This window comes from Phragmites australis, chromosome 14, assembly GCF_958298935.1.
Source record: "Phragmites australis chromosome 14, lpPhrAust1.1, whole genome shotgun sequence".
In the NCBI taxonomy this organism is placed as follows: domain Eukaryota; kingdom Viridiplantae; phylum Streptophyta; class Magnoliopsida; order Poales; family Poaceae; genus Phragmites; species Phragmites australis.
The window spans coordinates 4254765-4278103 of record NC_084934.1 but is presented as its reverse complement, the minus strand read 5'-3'; the positions used below and the strand labels follow the sequence as shown (position 1 = coordinate 4278103).

The window sequence follows — 23339 nt, the reverse complement described above, 5'->3', positions numbered from 1 at the left end:
TGACTGTTTAATTAACTCGGATGAACGAAAGAGATCGTTCGAATCTACCGTAATTTGTTCATTTTATAAGAGTATAGATATATTTAATAAAGTTTTTAGAATATTTTCATGTTGGTTTTAAGCAAGTGCCAAAGTTGATCAGATATTATCCGAAGATGAACAAATACAAAAGTTTATTTGGAAGTCTTTTGAAGTTAAATTACTGTCATGGTTACTTAACAGAAATAATGCAATTGGATTAGTCCACCCAAATCACCATCGTCCTAGGGTCTGTTTAGAAAGCATCTCCCGAGAAAAAAAATTCCGCGATCCAAACAGAGTTTTTCTCTAGCCTGAAAAGAAAATTAAAAATAAAAAGAAAACAAGAAAAAAGACCACGATTACATATTAAAAAAAGCAGGAAAGGCTAATAATGATAGGGGCGATCAGATCTGAGCCGCTAATTATTTAAGTCGCCCCGCTCGCTTCCCTCCCTCCCTCTTTTTTTCCTCCTCCCCTTCTTGCCCCCCACCCAAAACCCTAGCTCGCCTCCAGCCCATGGCCGCCGCCGCCGCCGCCGCCGACCGTATCCTTCAACCCTACTGTGGATTCCTTTCTTTCCCCGCTGCTCTCTCGTTTTCTTGGTTCAGGGTTCTTGAGACTCGCGCGGATCACGCGGTCCTTGCCTTTTTTTATTTTCTTTTTGCGTCTCGTTTCGTGGTGTTTTGGAGGGGTTTTGCTCATGGAAGGTTCGAATCTTATTGGGCTCCGTGCGTGGGTCCTTACGGTGGGGAGGGGTGTTTGATCCTCCGGTACATGTGTTTCTGCGAGATCCTTTCCGTGGTGCTTGAGTTCGGATGCTTAATCTCTCGTTGAAAGAAGTGTTTTGTTTTTGGAGATTTTTGCGGTCTTGCTGTTTCGGTTGTGTGGTACATGTGTCCTTCGTTGGTTGGGACCGGCGTTGAGTGGTGAAAACCATTTCGCGCGATGTTGTTGGCTTCCCTTGACCTTTGTTTCTCCAGATGCTACGGATTTGCTGCAGAAGCTGGCTCTGGACCCGACAGGGGATGCCGGCGACGTCACCGCGGTGAAGGAGAAGGTGAAGGCCCGCAAGTTTCTCCGATTGCCAAGTGATCCTCGAGTTGTGTGTGTGCTCCGGAAGTTAGTTCGGTTGATTTGGTGTGATGTTCTCTTTGTTGTTCCAATTGTTGAAGGCTTTGGCGAAGGGCGTGGAGGCGGCTGTAGGGAACCTGCAGCCGGGGATGGAGCAGTGGGGGACTCCACAGGTGCAGGATTACAAGGACGCAAGCATGTACTACGGTGCGTACCCGGCTTACGCCTACGGAGGTAATGGACTGCTCGGTTTCTAGTGTTCCATGCTTGAATTCGTAGTGGAATGTTATGCGAACAGTTTGTTCTAGAGTTTCAGACTCCCTTGTTTTTGTGTCCATCTGCAGCCTATGGTGGTTGGGGGGAGTACTCCACATACTTGAGCCATGATGGAGCACAGACTCCGACTGCTGTGAGTGATTCTTATACTCTTTATATGTCTGTGAAATAACAATGATACTTTATAATTGTCCTGATTTTCATGTGTTTGGAGTGTATTTGGATCGATAATAATGCTATATTCGTTGGAATATCCAGGGTGCTTATGGTGACATGTACTATGGCTATCATCCATATGGTGTTGCAACTTTGGGGCATGATGGTCAGATGTATGGGTCTCAGAGTTACCAGTACCCATCAACGTACAACAAGCAGCAGAATTCCACTGCCAAGCCGCCATGCAATGGTAAAACTGAAAATTTGGCTCCATTGCCACAAGGGGATGTCTCCACCAACGGTGTTGATGGGGTGAAAGATCTGAAAGATTCAAACCTGCCCCTGAAGGCAGACCGGAGTACGCCAGGTTCCAATGGCTCATATGGTCGATCTAGTGGGCGTTCCGGTAGCTACCAGAACCAAACTAACTGGTCAACCTATCCGTATTACAGTAGTAAGATCTTTTCTGATAAGCAGCAAAAACTTACCAGCAATCGGACTTTGACCGCTTCCAATGCTAAAGTAAAGGGACAGTCTAGGAATCAAAACATGAAACAATATCCTCATCTCATGGTAAGCTTTGTTGCTTTTAATGTTTACTAAAACTATTCAGTTAATTTAATCGAGGCTGGTGTCCTTTCTATGCCATATACTTACTGGCCTTTTTGGTTCAAATGCTTTGCTTGGTATAGTTCTGATTGGTCACTTGTCATTCTGAATGTGCTTTACTGTTGCTTGGTGAAGGACCTGTTAATTTTTCGGAGCTGAATTCTTTTCTATGAATCTGTTAGCTAATCTCCTGAGCGTGACATTGCATTATGAGTTGTGACATTTTGATTAGGTGGAGTAATGCTTGTGCCTCCTGTCTTGAAGTGTTTGCAGACGCCAACTTCACCAATGGGGCCACCATCGATTTGCTCAGCGAATGGAATATATGGGTATGATGGCAATTCTTATGGATCTGGCCTTTGGTATGGATCACACATGTATAGTTCTGGATTATATGGTGGATGGAGTGCACCATGGGATGGAAAATACAAGCCCAGAGGAAGAAGTAATGGATATTATGTTCATGGTAACGGAAACCTAGATGGGTTTAATGAGCTGAAAAGAGGGCCAAGAAGTGGCCTTTTCAAAAATGACCAAGGGCCTGGAGCTACTAATGAAGTACCTGCAAAAGAGCAGGAGCTTTTGGCTGTCGATGGCTCAAATGCTGCCATAAAGGATCTGTATAACCGGGCGGACTTTGTGGAAACGTACTCAGATGCTAAATTCTTTATTATTAAATCATACAGTGAGGATGATGTTCACAAGAGCATTAAGTACAATGTATGGGCTAGCACGCCCAATGGTAATAAGAAGCTTGATGCAGCATATCAGGAGGCTAAAGAAAAATCCAGTGAATCTTCTGTCTTCCTTCTTTTCTCTGTAGGTTTTATGTTTCTTTTTGTGAGAAACTAAGTTTTATCAATGCTCTTAGATTTTCTAAGGACAGGCCTTGTCAAAGTTGTTTGCTGTTTTCATGCTGGCAACATGTTTCCATTTTCCAGGTGAATGCAAGTGGTCAGTTTGTTGGTCTTGCTGAGATGGTGGGTCGTGTTGATTTTAGCAAGACAGTGGAGCATTGGCAACAGGACAAGTGGACTGGCTGTTTCCCTGTCAAGTGGCACATTGTGAAGGATGTTCCAAACAGCTTACTGAAGCACATCATTCTTGAGAACAATGAGAACAAGCCTGTGACAAATTGCAGAGATACACATGAGGTTAGAAGAATGGCTGGTCATTCTTTTGTTTTTTTTCCTTTTTTTACCCCAACCCATTCCTGGGATGAGCACATTGCTATTAGCGCTATCATAAAAAATGGTGTAGGCACACTAGTATGCTATCTTGCTACCATGCAATGAAATGCTTGATGCTTTTTTGTTAACATGTTGGACTATTGGAATGAAGGACTGAGTGAGTTTATGTACCTTCTGTGGTGGTTTCACAGGTGAAGCTTGAGAAAGGACTTCAAGTGCTTAAGATTTTCAAGGATCATGTCTGCAAGACATCTATACTGGATGACTTTGGTTTTTATGATAATCGTGAGAAGATGATGCAAGAGAGGAAAGCAAAGCAGCAGCAGTCACTGAAGAAGGTATGGAATAACTTTTCATCTTTTATCGACTGTCCTTTACGGTGTTCTAAAATTGTATACTGATATTTATGGTTATACATTTGTTGTAACTGCATAGGTCCAGATGTATTATTAAACACAAACTATTTGAATGTGTGTGTTGCTATGAGTACATGAACAAGCAGCTGACATATTATCTTTTTTCTAATTAATTCATTTTTGTAAAAAGAGGCTTGATTCTTTATAGCTACCATGATCACTTATTTAGCTGGCACTAATGAGTGTTCCTGTAGGTCACGGATGTGAAGCTGCTTAATGCTATTGACACAGAGAAGAAAGTGCTCAGCGGGGAGCCTGGATCACAGAAACTTGCTGAGGTTGAGGTTGATGTCTTGAACAAAGAGCCTTCACATGACAAAGCAGGACAGAAAAATGATGTGAAAGGAAATGGTGTTGCCCCACAAGACCTTAAATCTCCAACTGAAAAGTTGGCAGGTGCAAATGGCTGTTAACTTTTTTGTGATCAGCTCAGCCATTGAGGGTGGTATGGGGTGAAACCTTACAGGCTGTGGGGGCTTTGGTTTGAGACATTTCAAGATCCCATTTAGCTTATTTGTTGTTCCTCTTTACTACTTCCCCATTGCTTGCAGTTAGGAGTACAGTTCATAGGAGAGGTTTAGCTAGTTGCTTGTGTTTGGTGATAGTTGTGGGCTGTGTTCTGGCTAATCAGTTTTTTAGGAGTAGAGGTTGATTAACTGGGTTTTGCAATGACGGATCATGGGTTTGAGGACGTATTTTATTTTACTTTCTTTCTCTTTCTGAATTCTGGACAACTGTAACTCTTTTTTTTATGTCGGCTGGTGTAAGAACCTGAAATGAACCTGGGAATGCAATCAAGGAATTTTAATATATTTTTAACGCAGTACTTCCTGGGTTTATGCGAAAATAGTGAATGACTCCACGTGTGAAGTTTCTGCAATCGTTACTTTCTGTTATTGTTGTGATCCCAAGTTTGTTGAGAAGGGTGGATTGTACTTTACATCCTCGTATCTGTGCTGACTGTTATGGTGTGCTGCATGCAAATTGTCTTTACAAGGAGTAAATGTGAACTATAAATGCTTGGCAAATTTTACGTGAATTGCCCTGTTTGCTTCAGTTGTGTTGGTATCTACAGAAGCTTCAAACTCTGTAATCTCTTGTAAAAACTGATCGAGTCGGTACTGATGATCACTTTCATGTAAATAACTTGTCATAGAATGGGTTATGTATATTTAAATCAGTATGATGTTTATTTACTGAGAATTATTGTATGTTCCGAAGTTGTGATGGATAGTAATATAAAATGAGATAGTTGGTAAGGTCTGGAGCTCATGATCATGGAGATGGCCTGGCAAGGTACTGCAGCCACTCTTCAGTCAGCCCTTGGTTCCTCTTGAGCATTCTGAATGTAGTTCTTGTTAAGGGCACAACCAGAATATCGTATTCCTTCGGCGCCTGCAGTGTTCATCCCTATTAGCAATTGGTAGTTGCAGTTCACAATCTTGCAGCTACTGGGAAGAGAGAACACCACATACCTTGGGGATCTTGCGTAGCTTCATGTTTGCTTGCTCCAGTGTCTTCTGACCCTTCCTTGAGTTGCTCTTGAACATGCAGTTACCTGCACAATTAAAAAAAATGAACATTAAACTATGAAGAGACTACTACCGAGGGTTTTGTGGCAAATTATTTTTCTTCGGGAAAGATTGTTCATAGATTTCAAGAACCCTAGTAAAATAACTAGATAGTAGGAACACTAGATCTGCATACCAAATTTTCCCATTCCCATTTGCCACCGAGCGAAATTGGAATAACATGGTCAATTGTCAAGTTGTCACCAGAAGAGCAATATCAGTAGGTAATACAGTCAATCAATTTATGACTTAGAGATTATTATTTTTTTCACTTGATGCAATCCTAGTCTCTCTTCTCCACTAAGAAATCATACTTCTCTCTTTGTCCAATAAAAATACCACAAAATCAAAGACAATATGAAAAATCAACAAAGATACTTAAAATTTTAGGGAAAAAAGCAATCTCATTCGAAAAAGAGCTGTTAAATCTGTAAATATGCCAAGGGAAAAAGCGCTATGTTTAAACCTTACCTGTAAAGGGAAAAACAAAACTTCTGCAGTGATCTGTATAAGAGAAAACGATATCAGAAATAATGTAGTACTTACTGATAGATGAATCCATCCTTATAAAGAATGTTTTTACGACTAAGGCGTAGAGTTGTCAAATCATGGACAATGGTCATATTTCGAGTTGTGGGCTATAAATAGATCATTTGCTTGTTCGAAGGGGTAAGCAAGCACCTTATTTCTAGACTCTTGAGCACTTGCCATCCTCCTCTCCCTCTCTTGACTTAGTGGTTGCACCTTTAAAAGAGTGAGAGCATCTAGTGCATTGCATTATAGCGGTTGAGAGCTTTGTGACACTAATGATCCTTCAAGCAAGCATCATCGACTTGCTACTCTTGAAGGTTGCTGTCTTCTAGACGACTTAGAGGTGATTGCATCGTTGAGCCCTTCAAAGGAGTTTGTGAAGGAGTCATGGTGGTGTGATTGTGAAAGACTTTGAGCACGTAAAGTGTTCCTCTAGTGAAATCAAGGTATTGAGTAGTTCATTATTCCATTCCGGCTTAAGATCAAGTTGCTCTGTGTGAGCCCTTTCTTGGTGTGAGAATTGCATACTTAATAGGAAAGCAGTTAGAAGCTTGAACTCCCCTTAACGTGGATTAGCAGTGACTAGCAAATCATTGATGCCACGGGATAAATTTAGGGTGTCATCTCTTGTGCTATTTATTTTCATACAATTTATATTATGTAATTTTTAAAAAAAAATATAAATTATTGCATGTCACTCTAAGATTGCAAACCTTGACATATTTCTTAGCTGCTACATATAGCTCTAGTGATCTCTAGTTAATTTCCGTAAAATTTACTAATCGCTAAATAAGTAGTTTTAAAACCGACTATTCACCCATCTCTAATCGGTATCTTAAATCCTACACTTGTCCATAGGCTCCACCTAAGGGACCCGTAGATTTTCGACGCCTGAATATTCGGTGACCGGATGTCGCATGACCCTCTGCTCTCTTCGAGCCGCAATCATTGAACATTTGAAACTTGGCCAAACCTCTCGACCTTCGGCAATCGTAGCGGTTTGCTTAGCTCGATGCTCCAGTAGATAATCTTGGAAGCCCCCATCCGGATACTGACTGAGGAACCTTCGCCAAGTTGGGGCAATAAGATACATGCCATCGCATTCGATGGCCAGCGGGAGCACATCTAGTGAAGCGGGTCCGTTCTTTGGCCCATGCCCTGAAACTAGCTATTTCACTCGCCCAGAAGAGGGGCGAAGACCTTACCTAGCAGTGCGTTTTAAAGTGCAGCAGGAGCATGTCCTGGGAAGCGCATCCACTTTTCAGCCTGAGCCCTGAAGTTAGCTTTTTCTGCTTATACACAGGGGAGGGCCTCGCCGAGTTTTTATATTTTTATATTTTTTATATCTAATATTTAAATAAATAGACTTCTGATGGCAAGATTTGTGGAAATATGTGTCTACCGCTCCCTAAAAGGGCTGCAACACTTTCAGAGGACGATTAGGATGCCACGGTGGCAACACCACCCCTAACCGCCCTCTCAGAGGGCGGGTACGGCCCCCCACGCTCGCCTCCCTTATTGCCCTCTGAGAGGGCGGTTAGCCCCCTTGCCACTCTCTCAGGGGCGGTGAGCCCCACCGCTTGAAAATTTGTTTTTTAATTTAAGTTTTGTATACGTCAATTTAAAAAATAGTGCACATTCATTCGGTGAAAAATGTTAGTTGTGTAAAAAGTGGTCATATTTGTTTATTTATTTTATGTCAAATTGTATGAGTAATTTTTTAGTGACGTAATGTTGGGAGGATATAAAATCTAATTTTTTGAATACTTGTAGTTGTGAAGTACTATTAGCATAATACCCGACACGGAGGTTACATACGATGACAAATATTACATGGGACATACGGTGACAAATATTATATGGGACCCTAACCATAAAGACACGACAACAGCAAATGTTGGCATGTATGGTACGCCTAAAGACCAACCTAATAGCGTGCCGCTGCTAATCCTAACATGCATTAGTGAGTGAAAATATATCGGGTTACAGTAGATGCTCTCTACTGAGTGCACCTAGGATATTTGCCATTTCTCAGGGTATCGGGGCCACCTGCATTAGTGTGACGGGCCCTCTCCCGCTTCCTTGCACTCTCTGCTTTGCGTGCTTGAGCCACAGCGAGCTCCTACGCTGCCTTCCTCATGTGATCTTCCTCCTGCTGCTTCATCCGTAGTTCCTCCTGTTGTTGCTCGTACTCCCGGCGTTCATACACTTCCATCCTCCACCGCATGCTCATGTCGACCCACCACTTCTACTCTTTATTTTGCTCCATGTCAAGCCATTCAATAAAGTCACAGATAGGTGGAGTAGACTGAACAAATATAACAAGATGTGAGATTAGTAAAACAGTGCGTGAAATCGTATGGAACAAGATGTGAAAAGTGCCACATGATTGATCTATGTCGCTATACCGGTGGGTACTCATACGTCCATGTTGAGGCTTGTCGTATTGGTAGTTGGCACACATGAAGAAGCATAGACCATAGGTGTAGGAGATGTTCTAGGACTCGCGAAGCCTACAAATATCACCATAGAAGCACATCAGTGGTTCGACCCCTGGGGAATGAAAATCCCCCAATGTTTCTTGGGTGGGCTTGGTGGAGCTGAGGAAGACATTACAGTGGAGAGAGGTGAGGAAGGAATGGTCTATCCATGGATGAGGGTGAGGTTATTTATGGTGCCTAGGGGCTGGTACATGAACTGAGTGCATGGGCTTGGCTGGAGGTTGGAGCATAGGATTTACTGTGAAAGATGAAAAAGTTGTGGCATTGATGCTAGACAGAGATTCCCTGTGTCAAGATAGAGATGTTATCATTTAATTTATGATTAAAGCTCTGCCGTGTGGTCACTTTATGTCTACAGCCTGCGTCAGGACAGATATGTTGTCATTTCATGGTTAAAGCTGAGTCATGTGGTCACTTCGTGTCTAAAGCCAGACTCACGACAGAGGTGTCGTGTGGTCACTTCGTGTATAAGTAGCTTTATATGAAATGCTTTTCTAGCTTTATCGTGAACAGTTCATACAAAGCCGAGGACGAGGAATGAGTCAACATGTTGAAGAAATGCAACTAGCGTGCGGTCACGTGGGATTAAGAAATGTAGTAATGACATGGTAAGTAGACCATAGAAAGTAGATAGGTCTGAAAATGTAAGACTACCTCGCGAATCAAAGATGTATCATGAAACAAACATGTAAGTTACAATAGCAAAGGAAAAATGCTACTACTGTCTCACTTGCTGCCATCAGCCATTCCCACCATCATGGTCTCGAAACCACTGCTACTTGTTCTCCCTCACGTGGCCCCTAGAGTAGGTCAGGGCATACAGTGGACCAACCTACCTGGTAGGCCTAGTAGCGAGCACAGGTGTCGAGGCCTCCTTCTAGGTCTGCTGCGTCCGAAGTGGAGCACTGGGCAACTGAGACCGCGTGACGACGTTGTAGTCCGGTGTGGCCCCGAAGAAGTCCCTCACGAGGTCAAACGGGGGGTCTGGCCCAGGCTCATCCTCCTGACTCGGGTATGACGACTGCGATGGTGCTGCCGTCGTCCATGTATAATCACTCGAGGGGCCTACGAACGGATGAATTTGTTAGATACGGTAAATGTGCAAATGAATATTTAGTATAAAATACAGTGTTGTACCTGTATGGTATGCAGGTGTAGTAGTAGATGGCCAGACGTGAGGGCCGAAGTAGGGTGCGAACGGTGGAGGTCCGAACGGTGGACGTGCGAATGGTCGAGGTGTAGACGAAGACGTCTCGGCTTCATCACCATAGTAACCTGCAGAATATATTAGACATATTATTGAATATATTGAAAGTGGCAATGTATTGGCACCCACTACTTGAGAGGCTTGCGAGCGGTGAAGGTGTCGGCACTGGGCATGGTCTAGGTGGCAGCGTCGATAAGTATGTAGGTGCACCTAATATTTTTTTTTGAAATTAATACATCAGTAACAAAGGAATATTGCTAACCGTCGTGCATATGAAAAATGCGTACATGTTGTGTCTGGGATTGGTGGGCGTGGTCCAGGTGGCAGTGTGGATGTCGGTCCCGATGGAGGTCGTTGCACATCAGACCTCCTGGACGACTCTGCATGGACCCCACTCGACCTGGAAGGAGCACCAGCGACGTCTGCGGTGGATCGGCATGAGATAAGCTTCAGGGCCCGCGCGGTCTTTTCAAAAACTCGCTTGATAAATCCCGCTACATCCACCGCACTAAGCTGCATCCCTTGCCTGAGGGGTCCATGGTTCCAACTACGTCCCTATAGATATCGTAAATGATATTGGTATGTTGAAACAAACATGAAATAAGAATTTCAGTTTATAGTGGTTCTTATGGGATTATATGATAAATAAATGAGACGTTATTACATATATCGCTAATGCAGCGTCCTCGTCCCAATGGTCCGGGTAGGCCTCCGTAGTCGAAACGACGTGCTACCGTACAGTATCTGGGGTGTAGGTGATATGTGTACATGTACGCGGGACGTACCACCGCAGGTACTCCTCGAAGCTCAGCTCAGCGAAAGGACGGGGCTCCTCGACGACATCCTCATGGGCATGGGCCCACGCCGAGACGTATGGCGCCAAGCGATCTGCCCAGAGATTGCCACCCGGTTGGCCCTTTCATGTATACCTGCAAGTCCGTCCGCTGAATAGGGGTGAACCACTGGTGCATGATGCTCATCTAGTCTGCATCCACGTCGATGACTCCAACGACAGCTCCGGCGCAAGGTAAGTCTACCAGGTAGGCTACGTCCTACAATGTCGAAGCCATCTTGCCGCAGGGGAGGTGGAAAGTGTGGGTCTCAGGCCTCCACCGGTCGACCAGTGCAGCGATCAGCGAGCGGTCAAAATAGAATCGCCTTGACGCTACCTTAGTGTTCTCTGTCGCTTGGGCCTCCATCAAACGACACAGCGGTAGAAGTCCAGATGCTGCCAACCTGAACCATTTTGAATATAAAGTGAATGTAGAGCATGCAATAAAGAAATAAACTAGCACATACGTAGCTAATTAGTGACATACTAGTGCTTCCAACGATCATCGATCGTAAGTAGCTCCTCAGGGCCATGTGGTCGGAAAACTCCTAACTCCGTCTAGTGAAAGGCAGACAAGAAGCTATGGTGCTTCTTGTCCACTGCACGGTCAAGAAGCTCGGGGGTCGGTGGGTGTGTCATATTTGAATTGAAACCAAATATAAATAGTTGGTTACATGAAAATATACACACAGTTACGTGAACAACATATAACATACACGTACACAAAGTACACGATCAAATACAAAAGTAAGGTCCAAATGCAACGTACATAAGTAAGGTGAAAATATTACAAATATAATATCGAGATATGCTAAATACATTCACACTTGGCCGCCATCATGACCCCATCTACACACCAGGTATATTTTTCGGACAGTACTTGTATGTGTAACATGTTTTATCGCACTTGCTGCATCGTTTCACCCTTGGACCCGCCTTGGATTCATCCATATCGTTTCGAATTTGCTGAGTTTGTCAACATCCCGGTGTGTATTTCATCCTCTCAAAGTCTGGCACATAGATTCGTGAGGGACTTGGATTACTTGTAAACATATCAACAATGTTGTAGCCATAAAGCTCATAGTTCCATATGTTCAGTATCTAATCCTTCATAAAGTAGTGAGAAACATATTGTCTGGGTAGCATATTATGCTCCCCACATGCAGCTATGACGTGCATACACGACCTATGTAGCAATTGTGGCTTCTGGCATGTACAGATACATGTTCCAATCCTAAGCATACACTCTTGCACATGGCGCTCACGTCTGCCACCCCTACGACACTTATCATGGTACAAGACACTGAACCTGTGCTCCGCAGTTTCCTCCTGATTGACGCGGTGCATATGTGCCTTCTTTGTGGCCTTCTCCATATACTCACATAGCATTGATCCATACAGTATATGGTTATCTTCCATCGTCTTTGAAGTAGCTGCATGGCAATCAATAAAATATCTGCAAGTCCTATGCATAATACCTTCAACAATTCTAACAAGTGGGAGGGACCTCATACCCCGCATGACCCAGTTGTAGATCTCAGCAAGATTAGTTGTTATTATCCCATACCTTGCCCCACCAATATCGTACATCAATGCCTATTTCTCTCTTGGCTCATTTTGTTTCCACTGCAAAAAGTTCCTAACAGCTGACCTTGACCTCCTTACTATCTGGGGAGTACTGTTGGGATGGGTTCAAGAGCAATTGGGTCATCTCCTGTGTCTCCTAGCTCAACTTCCTGCTTTGTGGTTAGTTCGTCTAGTCTTGCCCATATGGCGTTGAACTTTCTCTGCTAGTTTTGGCTGCATAATTTCTTGAAAAGATTCATCAAGTTCTTGTTTTTGAATTGTCTGTAAAAGTTGGCACCCATATGCCTCATACACCACCTGCTCTTCAAGTCGGGCCACTTTGCTCTTACACACCGTCGAACACTGCTGTATTGCATATCCAGCAAAGCCTGCAACATTCATGCATATATATCATGAATCAAATATATATGAGGCCGATCCAGAATAATAGCATGCTTCACCTGCTCAAGGAACCAATACCAGTTGTCCCCATTCTCACTCTCCATGAAGGCAAACCCTAGTGGCAGGACTTGGTTGTTCTTGTCTACTCCAATTGCAGATAATATTTGTCCTTTATACTTTCCAATGAGGAATGTCCTGTCCAAGCAAATGATGGATCGACAATGCCTAAATGCCTTGATGGTTGCCACAAATGCAATGAAAGCACGCTGCAATACTCACTTCCTGCTATACTTCACATCAGTCCTGAGGCTCCTCGGCGGCACGTTGTGGCAGGTCGGCAACGGTGGAGGTGCGATGGCGTAAATAGGGATGGTGGCATGGTGGCGTGGATGGCAAAATGGAGAAACACACACACACACACACACACACACACACACACACACACACACACACACACACACACACACACACAGAGAGAGAGAGAGAGAGAGAGAGAGAGAGAGAGAGAGAGAGAGAGAGAGAGAGAGGTCAAACGGCTGTATGTATAGAGGAAGAGGGAGCACAGCAAGGCAGTGCAACGCATGACGTCGTGTGGTCATCGGCGGCAGCGCGGTGGTGAGGTGGCGGAGCGGCACCCACCATATTTTTCGCGGCATGGGCGCTCTGCACCGTCCACGCGCGGTCGTGGACGCAGAAGTCACATGGTGGCAGGATATGGGAGCGCGAGCACGGGCAGCAGGGAGAGAGCGAAGATCGCGGCGGGGTGTCGCATCGATTTTTCTCAGAAAGGCGGCCGTCGCAGTGGCGCGGGACAGTGCGGCGCGGCGTCGTGCTGGAGGGAGGAAGGAGAAGGCGCGGGCGAGAGACAGATGCGCGACACGCGTACGGTACAGATTGCGCATGGGAGAGAGCAGTCCATGAACGAAGGAGTTGGGCCGTGCGAGGCTGCGACGGCCTACGCGCGCGGGGAAAGGGGGAAAGGAGGCCGGACCGGCTGGCTGGGCCACGCGAGGGAGAGGATCTGGCCCGGGGAAGAAAAGAAAAAGGAAAAGGTGTCACATCCCAATTCCTAATTATGTCATTACGCATAATTAAGCATCATAAGCATCATGTTTATTTGTTAAGCATTTGGATTTCTTGATTAAATCAATTGATGGATTGTTTATTTATATGTATTTTAAAAATACCCGATGATAGATTTGTCGTTAGTTAAAACCTCCGCTTATGCGTGTAAATGAATCCTTTTGGAAAGGTTTCATCTCATTTTGAAATCGGGTCACAAATTTTCCTAGAATTTTTGAAACACTAGAATTATAATCTTTGGGCTATTAGATTGGGGAGAGAAAGATTTGTTTTTCAGCTGAAATTTTGTTCTCTCTTACTTGGGCAGCAACCTGGGGAGAGAAAGATTGGGGCCCATTTTGGCCGACCCCACACCCTCTCCCTCACTTGGGCAACAACCCCACCCCTCCACCTCAGCTCCCTCACTCTCCTCTCCTCTCCCCCACACCCAAACAGCACCAGGAGCTGCTGCTCACTCCCTCCCCCACTCAAACTCTCTCACTCTCCACCCAAATCCCACCCCAAGCCCTTACATTTGAGGTATGCATGCATTATCACTGGAATCCCCTACTCGCTAGCTCTCCATCCCTCTAATTCTTGCCCATCTGTTCCGAATTTTTAGCAGCCCTTTGGTCTTCCTTTCTCCAAGCTTTCCTTCGATTCTTCTCCAAATTGATGGCCACAAACCTTGGCTAAACACCTTGGGTAAGTCTTCTGGGTTTTCTTGCTGAAAATGCATGTTTTGGAATGGTGGATTTCGAATTTGGAACTGCAGTCAAAGAATGGTGACGCCACCATGTGTTCTTGAGACATTAAAGTTAGAAAAAATGTTTAGATGGAGTTGAGCTATTGATTCGAGTTTATAGAGAGAGTAAATTAGGTTTAGAACCAATGTTTTAGTGCCTTTACATGTTTAGGTGGCTTAGATTTCGACATGCAAGTCGAATCGACCGAAGAATCGTCAAAAAACTCGCGTTCTGCTATCAGAACCCGGACTATCCTCCCGGGTGATTTTAACCAAAAATACCCAAGGACCCCCTCCCAGAGGGTCTGCCAGAGATTCCAGACCCCGGAGAGCCTGAGTTCACCTGAAGACTCCGGATGTTACTGTTCATCAAGCATTTTTTTTGGGGTCCTAATACCTTGTATATTTCATAGTAAATTCATACAAACTTAAAAAATCATGAAACTAGTTGCGTTAGCTTTGTATGAGTATGAAATACATTTTAAAAATGTTGAAACTCGATAAATACTTTCTGATATTTAACTAATTATTTAAATGTATTTTAGCTTAATTAAATCACAGTTAACTAATGCTATGTCCTAAAATTATGGAACTACTTGGATAATTCATATTATGATCAGTGATATCTAGAAAAAAATATACTTTTGTATGAAAGTGCTGTTTAAATTATTGAATCTCATTTAGTCTTGATAGCTAGGTTAATTAAGATCATTTTTGGACAGACATTAAATAAATCTTTTTTACCATGGGCTTACGTATTTAAATTACAGTGTTTGTTGCTGTATTATGCTCTTTACGCAGTACCAAATCCTCATTAAAATTTTGTAGCATTTTCTTTGCATCCCTTTCATGCTCATCATTGCATGCGATCTTCGTTAGTGAACGAAGGACCAGAGGGTGACGCGGGCGTGATCGAGGGTAATTCGAAAGTTGTTTCCCTTGCTTGTGAAGCTGATCAACAAGGCAAGCATCTAAGCATTTTCATCCTATTACTTTGGATCATATATTATGTTAATTGATAAGTTATGCTTTATGTATGTTTGCATATCAATAAATCTTATGTCGAGTTTTGGGTTAGATCCTATTTGTTGCATTACCCTCTCTTAACATTGTTTATCAATTGATCCTTTGTAACCTAAGTTGTTCATGTCACATAATGATCTAAATTAAAAAGAATACGTTATGCTTAACATGGCTTAGGTCCTCGGTGGAAATCGAGTGGTGGTTCGGCCATCGTTCGTGAGCTTAGGGCTTACCTTATATCACAAAGATAATAATGATAGAGGATGGTGTAAGTTAGTGAGGATGAACCGAGATTCGAGTGGGCAATAGGGATGGCTCGAGAAGGGAGTCTCGGATGCTATAGGCCTACTTGAATCGATTAAGCACCGTCCGTTGTTGCAGTCGGCTTTAGCACTTGTTCGTACTTATCACGTATCCGTATATGGGATGGATGAGCCGAATACCTTATGTAGCTGTGATCTTTTGGCATGCTAGTCTCGGGTGTTGTCGGCATAATAGGCTTGGAAGGGGTATCTAGTTTACTCTGAGAGTAGTTCTAGATGACCCTTGCATGCCGAGACGCATGTTCAAACGATTGGGGCTTATTTGGAAAAGGTTGACATGAGTACCCTATTGTGTGGACCTGTGTGGTCACACAAGCCGTATGGTCCTTAAGTCATGTGGGTAATAGAGTACCCCCTGCAGGTGTAAAACAATTCGAATTGCCGCGCTCTCGGTTATGAGCATGTTTCTGTCCATTTGTATCAATCGTAGAGTTCCGGTTGTGGTTGTGACGATATGTTGGGAAATGTACGGTGATGTTGTTTAAGTTTGATACGGCTCAAGTTAAAATTACGGTATGGTAATGATCTCAGGATAGAAGGTTGTTTATGGTTAGATGTAGATGCTTACACTTGGGTCAAAATTTGCTCTTGCATATAAAATTCACTTGACTTTGTGGCAGAGTCCTTGCTAATTATCCAAATTGCATTCTCTTTGGAGTCAGGTTAATTATAAGTGCTTATTATGGATTAAATTTTGCGAGTACCTTCGTACTCACATGCTTGATTTGCTTTTTAGGTGAGGAAGATTTAGTATTTAGCTACTTTACGTCCGCCGATATTGGCGACGTGCATGAGTAGTGCCGTCTACTCGGTTGATGTTGTTTTGGAATAGCGCCTTAGGGCAAATGGCGCTACTCATATTTTGTTGTCATGTATTTTATTCCATTGCGTAGCTACTCTATCAACGTTCGGTTTATACTTTTGTTGTAAAGTTAATATACTTAAAGACTTGTAACTTAATTTAATTACTCACTCTTTATTATATCTTGTGATGATGTGCTTGTTGTAAAGGCGTGTGTTCCGATCTTGGAGGAAACACATGCTGAGACTACGGGGTGAAATTCTAGTTAATCGTTGTAGTTGTGGTTATGCAAATGACCAACTTGATGATTAATTAGAATATTATCTGGACGGTTCCCCACAAAAGAAATTTAGTTTTGGAATTAAATTCAAATGAGAGATTTGAATTTGAATTTGACTTTGGATTTGGATCATTTCAAATAAATATATTTGAATTATAATTTGAACTTAAATCTTGAGCTTTCTAAGATTATTTGAATTGAGGAAATTGAATTTGAATTGGATTTGAGCTGAATAGAATCTAAAAGTAGATTTGAATTTGAGAGACATTCAAATTCAAATCTCCACACAAAGAACCATAAAGATCTCAAACCAAAGCATATGAATCAATTTAGAGTAGGGATTAGTTCAGAAATTATCTTGGTGCTATTTGAAATACTTAACCAAGAAATAATATATTCGAATATATACATACGAGTATATATACTTCAATATGTATTTCTTGGTTTTATATTGGTTTAAATAATTAGATTTTTTTTAATTTGGAGTGAAATTTGTAATAAATTTACATGATAAAACTCAGGATGTTACAGGCAGGACTTCATCCTTCATTGTCACGACTATGCCGGACACACTACTAGGAGAGCTAAAAGCAGCGAGAACCTAAGTGCATGATAGGTTGATTTCTGGACCAGGCGCTCTACAAATGTTAATTATCGCACAAGAGCCAGACATTGTATGAAGATCAATAGTCCCTGACTTTAAGAATGAAACTTGTAGCACTTGAGCTGTCTTGCAATAGGAGAACAACAAGGGAGGGATGTGAGTACCATTCAAATAGTATTCTAATTAATCATTAAGCCAATCATTTATATAATCACAACTACAATGATTAACCAGAATACCATCTCAGTACTTTCGGCACGTGTTTTGTGCAAAAGATCAAAACACATGCCTTACCAACATATAAGGCCACAACAAGCTTAAGAAAGAGCGAGTAACTAATATTATATTAGAAGCCTTTAGAGAATCATCATTTCAACAATTTCCAACAAAAGATTAGAGAAACTATACAGCAAAAAAAACCCATTGACAATAAAAGAAGGGTGGAGCCATTTACCCTGAGACACCACCCCAAAACATCATCACTTCAGTAGTTTGTACTACTCTTTTCTGCCACCAACATCGGCGAGCGTAAAGTAGCCAAAGATCAACTCATCCTCATCTGTAGAACCTAAAAGAGCAGCGTGAGTACGAAGGCACTTGCAAGACTTAATCTATATAGGGTACATATAGATAACCCAACTCTAAGGATTATGCATTGAGCCGCTAGCAAGGAAAAAAACCACAAGGTTAAGTAAAATAACATGCATTCACAACCTAGACACATATGTGTGAGCATCTATACTTAACCAACTATATCTTTCCAACATGTAAACCTCAACATAAACATGAACATATGTGTAACTGGAACAACAATTAACGTATTTGTAAACATAGCCATCTCAACCACATACCACCCATCAACCCACAATGGAACTCTACAATGGTGCGCATGGACATAAGACATGCTTATGACCGAGAGTGTGGTAATTCAAATTGTTCTTACACCTTACAAGGGGTACAACTTTACCCATACAACTCGGGTCCATCCTCTTAGCCCCTGAGGCAACCTTTCTCATACCCGGAACTATCCCCTTGCACATGCTCCTATGGCATCGGGGTTACCGCAAGAAAGTCTCGGTCATGCTCCAGCTCCCCGACACCTTGCTTCTTCTCATTCTTTTTCTCTTACGCGTCATAGAGACGCACGACAAGTGTCAGCACAACATATGGTAATCGTCTTACCTTACCATTAGATCAGTATGTGGTAAGTATGGAAAATGCTTAAGCCAACGGCGGTCAATGGTCGGTGCTTAACTGATGCAAGGCGGTCTATGGTATCCAGCCTCTTTTCCCAAACTACCCCAAGGAACTCCTCCGGGACAGAGAATACCCCTAACACCGCCCACATCTCACCTCATTCTCACCACTTATGCAGCCAACATCACAAACATAGTACTTGTGAACAATAAGTAAGCACTAGGCTCACGAACAATGGTTGCATGTCGCTCGACTTCTACTGATTACCTAAGCATTGCTAAACATATCGAACGACTCTTAAGTAATACATTGACACTGTTATCCAGGCTACAAGGATATGGATTCATCAATAAGTCAAGGTAGAGACAATGCATCGACATAGGTTCTACCCATATTCACCCGACATCGACTCGCTAAACATGCAAACTTACATAAAACATAACTTATCAATTTAGACTCCATTCAATTCAACTGAAAGGGTGCAATATGCTTAGATAGTTGCCTTGCTGCTCTAAGGTTTGCTTGATACCGCCTGCACATAACTCGCGGAAGTGGTGTGCCTCGATGTCACCCTCAATCACACCCACGTCATGCTCCGGTTCTTCGTTCACTAAAAGAACGCATACAATCATGAGCATGAATGACGTGCAATGAAAGATGCTTCACAGTGCACGACGACAGTGGAGATGCAATGTTTTCAGGTCATGAGTTTTAAGGCCTCAAAGATTTCCTAATTTGGATTAATGTTAAGCATTTACTCATTTCATGGATTAATTAAGCTTAACACAAAACTTAGACCTAATTAGAAAACTAATTTATACTTAATGTGAGGGTGATTATTTTTTTATGAGTAGGGAATCAATTAGTAAGATTTACAAAATTAATTTCAGCAATGTTGGAGTTACCAATATTTATTTATGAATTAATGAAGCTTTAAACATATTTCATTAGTCATAGAAATTCCAGTACATATTTCATAGCCCTAGTATTTTTATCATGTAGATTATGATCATATGAATCTAACAAAACTGGTTTCACTATTTTTGGAGCTATATTCATTTTCATATGCATTTTACCAATTTTAGCTGATTAACCATTGAGCAATAAATTGATTTCACCATTTTCTAAATAACCGAATAAAAAAATTGGCCTGGAAACCTTTTTGCACAAGGCCATTTCTAGCCATAGAGATGAAACACGGGCCCTTAACTTGGGTCAAAGCCGACTCGCGCCAATGGCCGCTATGGCAGGCGGCGCTAGCGGGTCTACCGGCGGCGAGCGGCACAACGCCGGTGGTGACATGACAGCAGCTCGGTCCAAGTGTGTCAGCGGCGAATGGCAACCCAAACGGCCCGACCGAGGGTGCCTACAACTTCCACGTGGGACGACGAACACAATGACGCAACTAGATGTCGATGGTCCTGATGGTGGCTTGGCCGGTAGCGTGTGCAGGGAGGCGGCGTCGGCTCAGCCACCATTGACAATCACACCGGTAACGAGCTAAGACAAAAATAGTGCGCGCAAAAAAGTGATGAGAGCATGGGGAAGCTCACCGCGGGCTTGGGTGGATCGGAGAAGCAGCGGCTCAACTACTTGGTGGTGAGAAGCCAAGGGAAGGTGCCGATGCTGAGGAAGACGGCACGGGCGCGTGAAATCTGGTCGGGGAAGAGTGGGGTCTCAGAGGGGAAACGACCGGGGTGCTTCGGAGGCCTTCTTCCTTGCTTCACACGGATCGGGCTTGAGGGAGTTCGTTGGTGGTGCGGTAGATTTGGCGGCGGCGTGCGTTGTGGCACTCAGCTCTATTGGCTCGGCCAAGCGCGCGTGAGAGAGAGGAGAGCAAGCAAAAAAGGAGGTCGAGGGGAGGAGATAAGGGTGACGCCTGGCGCCTCGGGAAGGAGCACGGTGTCGTGACCCGGTTTTCAGACGACATGGCAGTGGCCGGCAGGCCTCCATGGTGAAAGAAAACGGCGAGAGAGAGAGAGAGAGAGAGAGAGAGAGAGAGAGAGAGAGAGAGAGAGAGAGAGAGAGAGAGAGAGAGATGGGCGCAAACAGTAGCCGACCAAAAATATCCTCACCCCTTTTCCAACCCTATGTTGTATGGTGATTTTGTGGGTTGCTTCACAACGCACCATTTACAATTAATTCCAACAATTTCTATTTAATGTTTGATTGAACTAATTGGTTGCTCAATATTTCAACTATGATGCTAATAATGCTCATGAATTCTCAATTACGTGCTTACAGATTTTGGGCTGTCACAAGGGATGACTTAAGTGTCTCATTATGATGCTCCACTGTTGATCCTGGTTAGAAGTTGAGCATTGCGTGTGGATACAATGTACAAACTTTGTAGAGTGTAAATATATGAAGCTTTGGTCACACTTTGGTTAGACTTTGAAGTGTGAGTATCCTTGATGTGTGAGTGCATGAGCTAAATGCTCGTGTGGTGTGGTGTGGTGTTGGCTGTATGGGCCAAGAGATGGTTTGGACTTCATGTACACCTATCTCAGTGTCAGGGAATACGGAGTGTGGTATAGCCTCTGCTAGGATAAAAATCCTAATTTTACTTGATACTTGGATAGGATAGTTTTTCAAAAGTATCAGTAATCATACTCTTAAACAACCTCATAAAATTGGCTTTTCGCTAAAAACTAAGCATTATAGCCCCCAAATCCTTGTGCTGAACATCCTTATGTATTTATCCACTACTTGAGTAGTATTAGAACTTGTTGAGTAATATCCTACTAGTATTTATTCTTGCTACTGTTCAGATGAGGAGCTTCAATACAGTGAAGGAGAAAAGTAGGTTTAGTGTTTGTTTTGGCCAGTCGATCATTGCTGTAAGAACCATAAGGGTTAAGACCTTTATATTCATCACACTATATATCTTAAACTATGAGATGTATGATCATGGTAACATGAAGTTGTAATTATATATAGCAGCTACCTGATTCAGTAACTAATTCATGAGATACAGAAGACTATGAGATGTATGATCTCGAATAATTCGAGATCTTACCAAAGCTCCTAAATTAGTTACTTTTTTAAAAAAGAAAAGGCTGGAAAAACCTCATGAACCTAGGTGTCGGAGGGTGAACTCCTGTCGCAGGGATCCCGAGAGACCCCTTTTTAGAGATTCGGCCGGAGGGATGATCCTGGAAAAGCTTGTTTGGGAAATAAGCGGGAACGGAAACAAATGCGATGGCTGGCGGGAGATGATTGCCCTAATGCGAGGAAAAGATAGGTGCACCGGGGTTTAGACAGGTTCGGGCCGCACGGAGGCGTAACACCCTACTCCTGTGTGAGCGCTATATTTATCCTTGAAGGGAATTCAAGGATGTATCTGGTTCTAAGGGGAGAGCCGTTTACAAAGAGCTTGAGGCTCTCGTGTTCTAGCTTGGCTTGAGCTGGTTCGAGCGTTTGCGTCCTCTTCTTCACACACTTTCGGTTCCTTCGGTCTTGTTCGTCGGGGGGTCCTCTTTTACATATTCTCCATCCTTTCCTTTTATAGGCGCGCCGACCTCAACATATCCTGAATGAGAAAGAGGGGATGCGAATGCCAAGGTGCCACGGAGAAAGGCGCAATCATTTCGTCTTGGCAAAGTGACAGGGGCGGTGGAGAAATGCGGCGCGCATCCGACCACCCGCACTGTGGAAGCCCTCGGGCGCCATAAAGGGGGCCCACCGGGCAGCCTCTGAGGTGCCCGGTGCGCCCACCCTGTCTTGTTCTTCTGCCAGGGCAGGGTGGCAGGCGGAGCGCTTCGATTCTGGCAACGTTATCCCGAGGCACCTGGATGAAACGGGACGGGACCCGTGCATTTAATGGACCCACGCCCCCCCTGCCAGTGCATGGCAGGGTCTGACACTGGGGCATGGGCAGCTGAGAATGTCAGGATGTCAGGATGTCAGACCGCGCGTGCCTATTAAATGCGGCATTGGGCCTTTGACTGGATGACACCCTGACGACGGGACCCTTCGGGTCGTTGAATGATCTTGCGCGAACCTTCGGGGAACCGAGTCCTCGGGGGCTGCCACGTGCAGCCCCGAGCACTCTCCCCCGAGTACTTGAGTGAGACCTTCGGGGAACCGAGTCCTCGGGGGCTGCCACGTGCAGCCCCGAGCACTCTCTCCCGAGCACTTCGGTGGGACCTTCGGGGCACCGAGTCCTCGGGGGCTGCCACGTGCAGCCCCGAGCACTCTCTCCCGAGCACTTCGGTGGGGCCTTCGGGGCACCGAGTCCTCGGGGGCTGCCACGTGCAGCCCTGAGCACTCTCTCCCGAGCACTTCGGTGGGACCTTCGGGGCACCGAGTCCTCGGGGGCTGCCACGTGCAGCCCCGAGCACTCTCTCCCGAGCACTTCGGTGGGACCTTCGGGGCACCGAGTCCTCGGGGGCTGCCACGTGCAGCCCCGAGCACTCTCTCCCGAGCACTTCGGTGGGACCTTCGGGGCACCGAGTCCTCGGGGGCTGCCACGTGCAGCCCCGAGCACTCTCTCCCGAGCACTTCGGTAGGACCTTCGGGGCACCGAGTCCTCGGGGGCTGCCACGTGCAGCCCCGAGCACTCTCTCCCGAGCACTTCGGTGGGACCTTCGGGGCACCGAGTCCTCGGGGGCTGCCACGTGCAGCCCCGAGCACTCTCTCCCGAGCACTTTGGTGGGGCCTTCGGGGCACCGAGTCCTCGGGGGCTGCCACGTGCAGCCCCGAGCACTCTCTCCCGAGCACTTCCTTCTTGGTATTTGGGCTCTGCGGATCATCGGGGAACTAGGGTGCTCGGGAACCAGAGGCGGCGGCCCCGAGCACCTTCTCCCGGGACTTAGCTTCTTCTTACTTTGCAGGGTGGTGACATGTGGTGGATGGCCGGCCTGGCCTCGGGACTTAGGGACCCCTGGTTCTGAATACACCGACAGTAGCCCCCGGGCCCGTTGGTAGCCGATGGGACGGAGACTGCGAATGG

General features: G+C 44.5%; 1 protein-coding gene and 1 pseudogene across 2 annotated transcripts; one reads left to right on the top strand and one right to left on the bottom strand.

Annotated features, from left to right (window-relative positions):
* The first annotated feature begins 437 nt into the window (after positions 1–437).
* On the top strand, positions 438–4565 carry LOC133890694 (YTH domain-containing protein ECT3-like). 2 transcript variants are annotated; one of them, XM_062331188.1, is made up of 9 exons: positions 438–565; positions 1002–1078; positions 1194–1326; positions 1437–1501; positions 1627–2097; positions 2407–2952; positions 3075–3287; positions 3515–3661; positions 3934–4565. In XM_062331188.1, the coding sequence occupies exons 1-9, from the start codon at positions 538–540 to the stop codon at positions 4150–4152; spliced, it is 1899 nt and encodes a 632-aa protein (XP_062187172.1). In that variant the 5' UTR covers positions 438–537; the 3' UTR covers positions 4153–4565. The 2 variants fall into 2 exon arrangements, with proteins under 2 accessions (XP_062187172.1, XP_062187171.1); XM_062331187.1 differs by having other exon boundaries at positions 2398–2952.
* A 449-nt stretch (positions 4566–5014) lies between these two features.
* LOC133890006 (uncharacterized) overlaps positions 5015–23339 on the bottom strand; it is a 68960-nt pseudogene continuing 50635 nt past the window's right edge.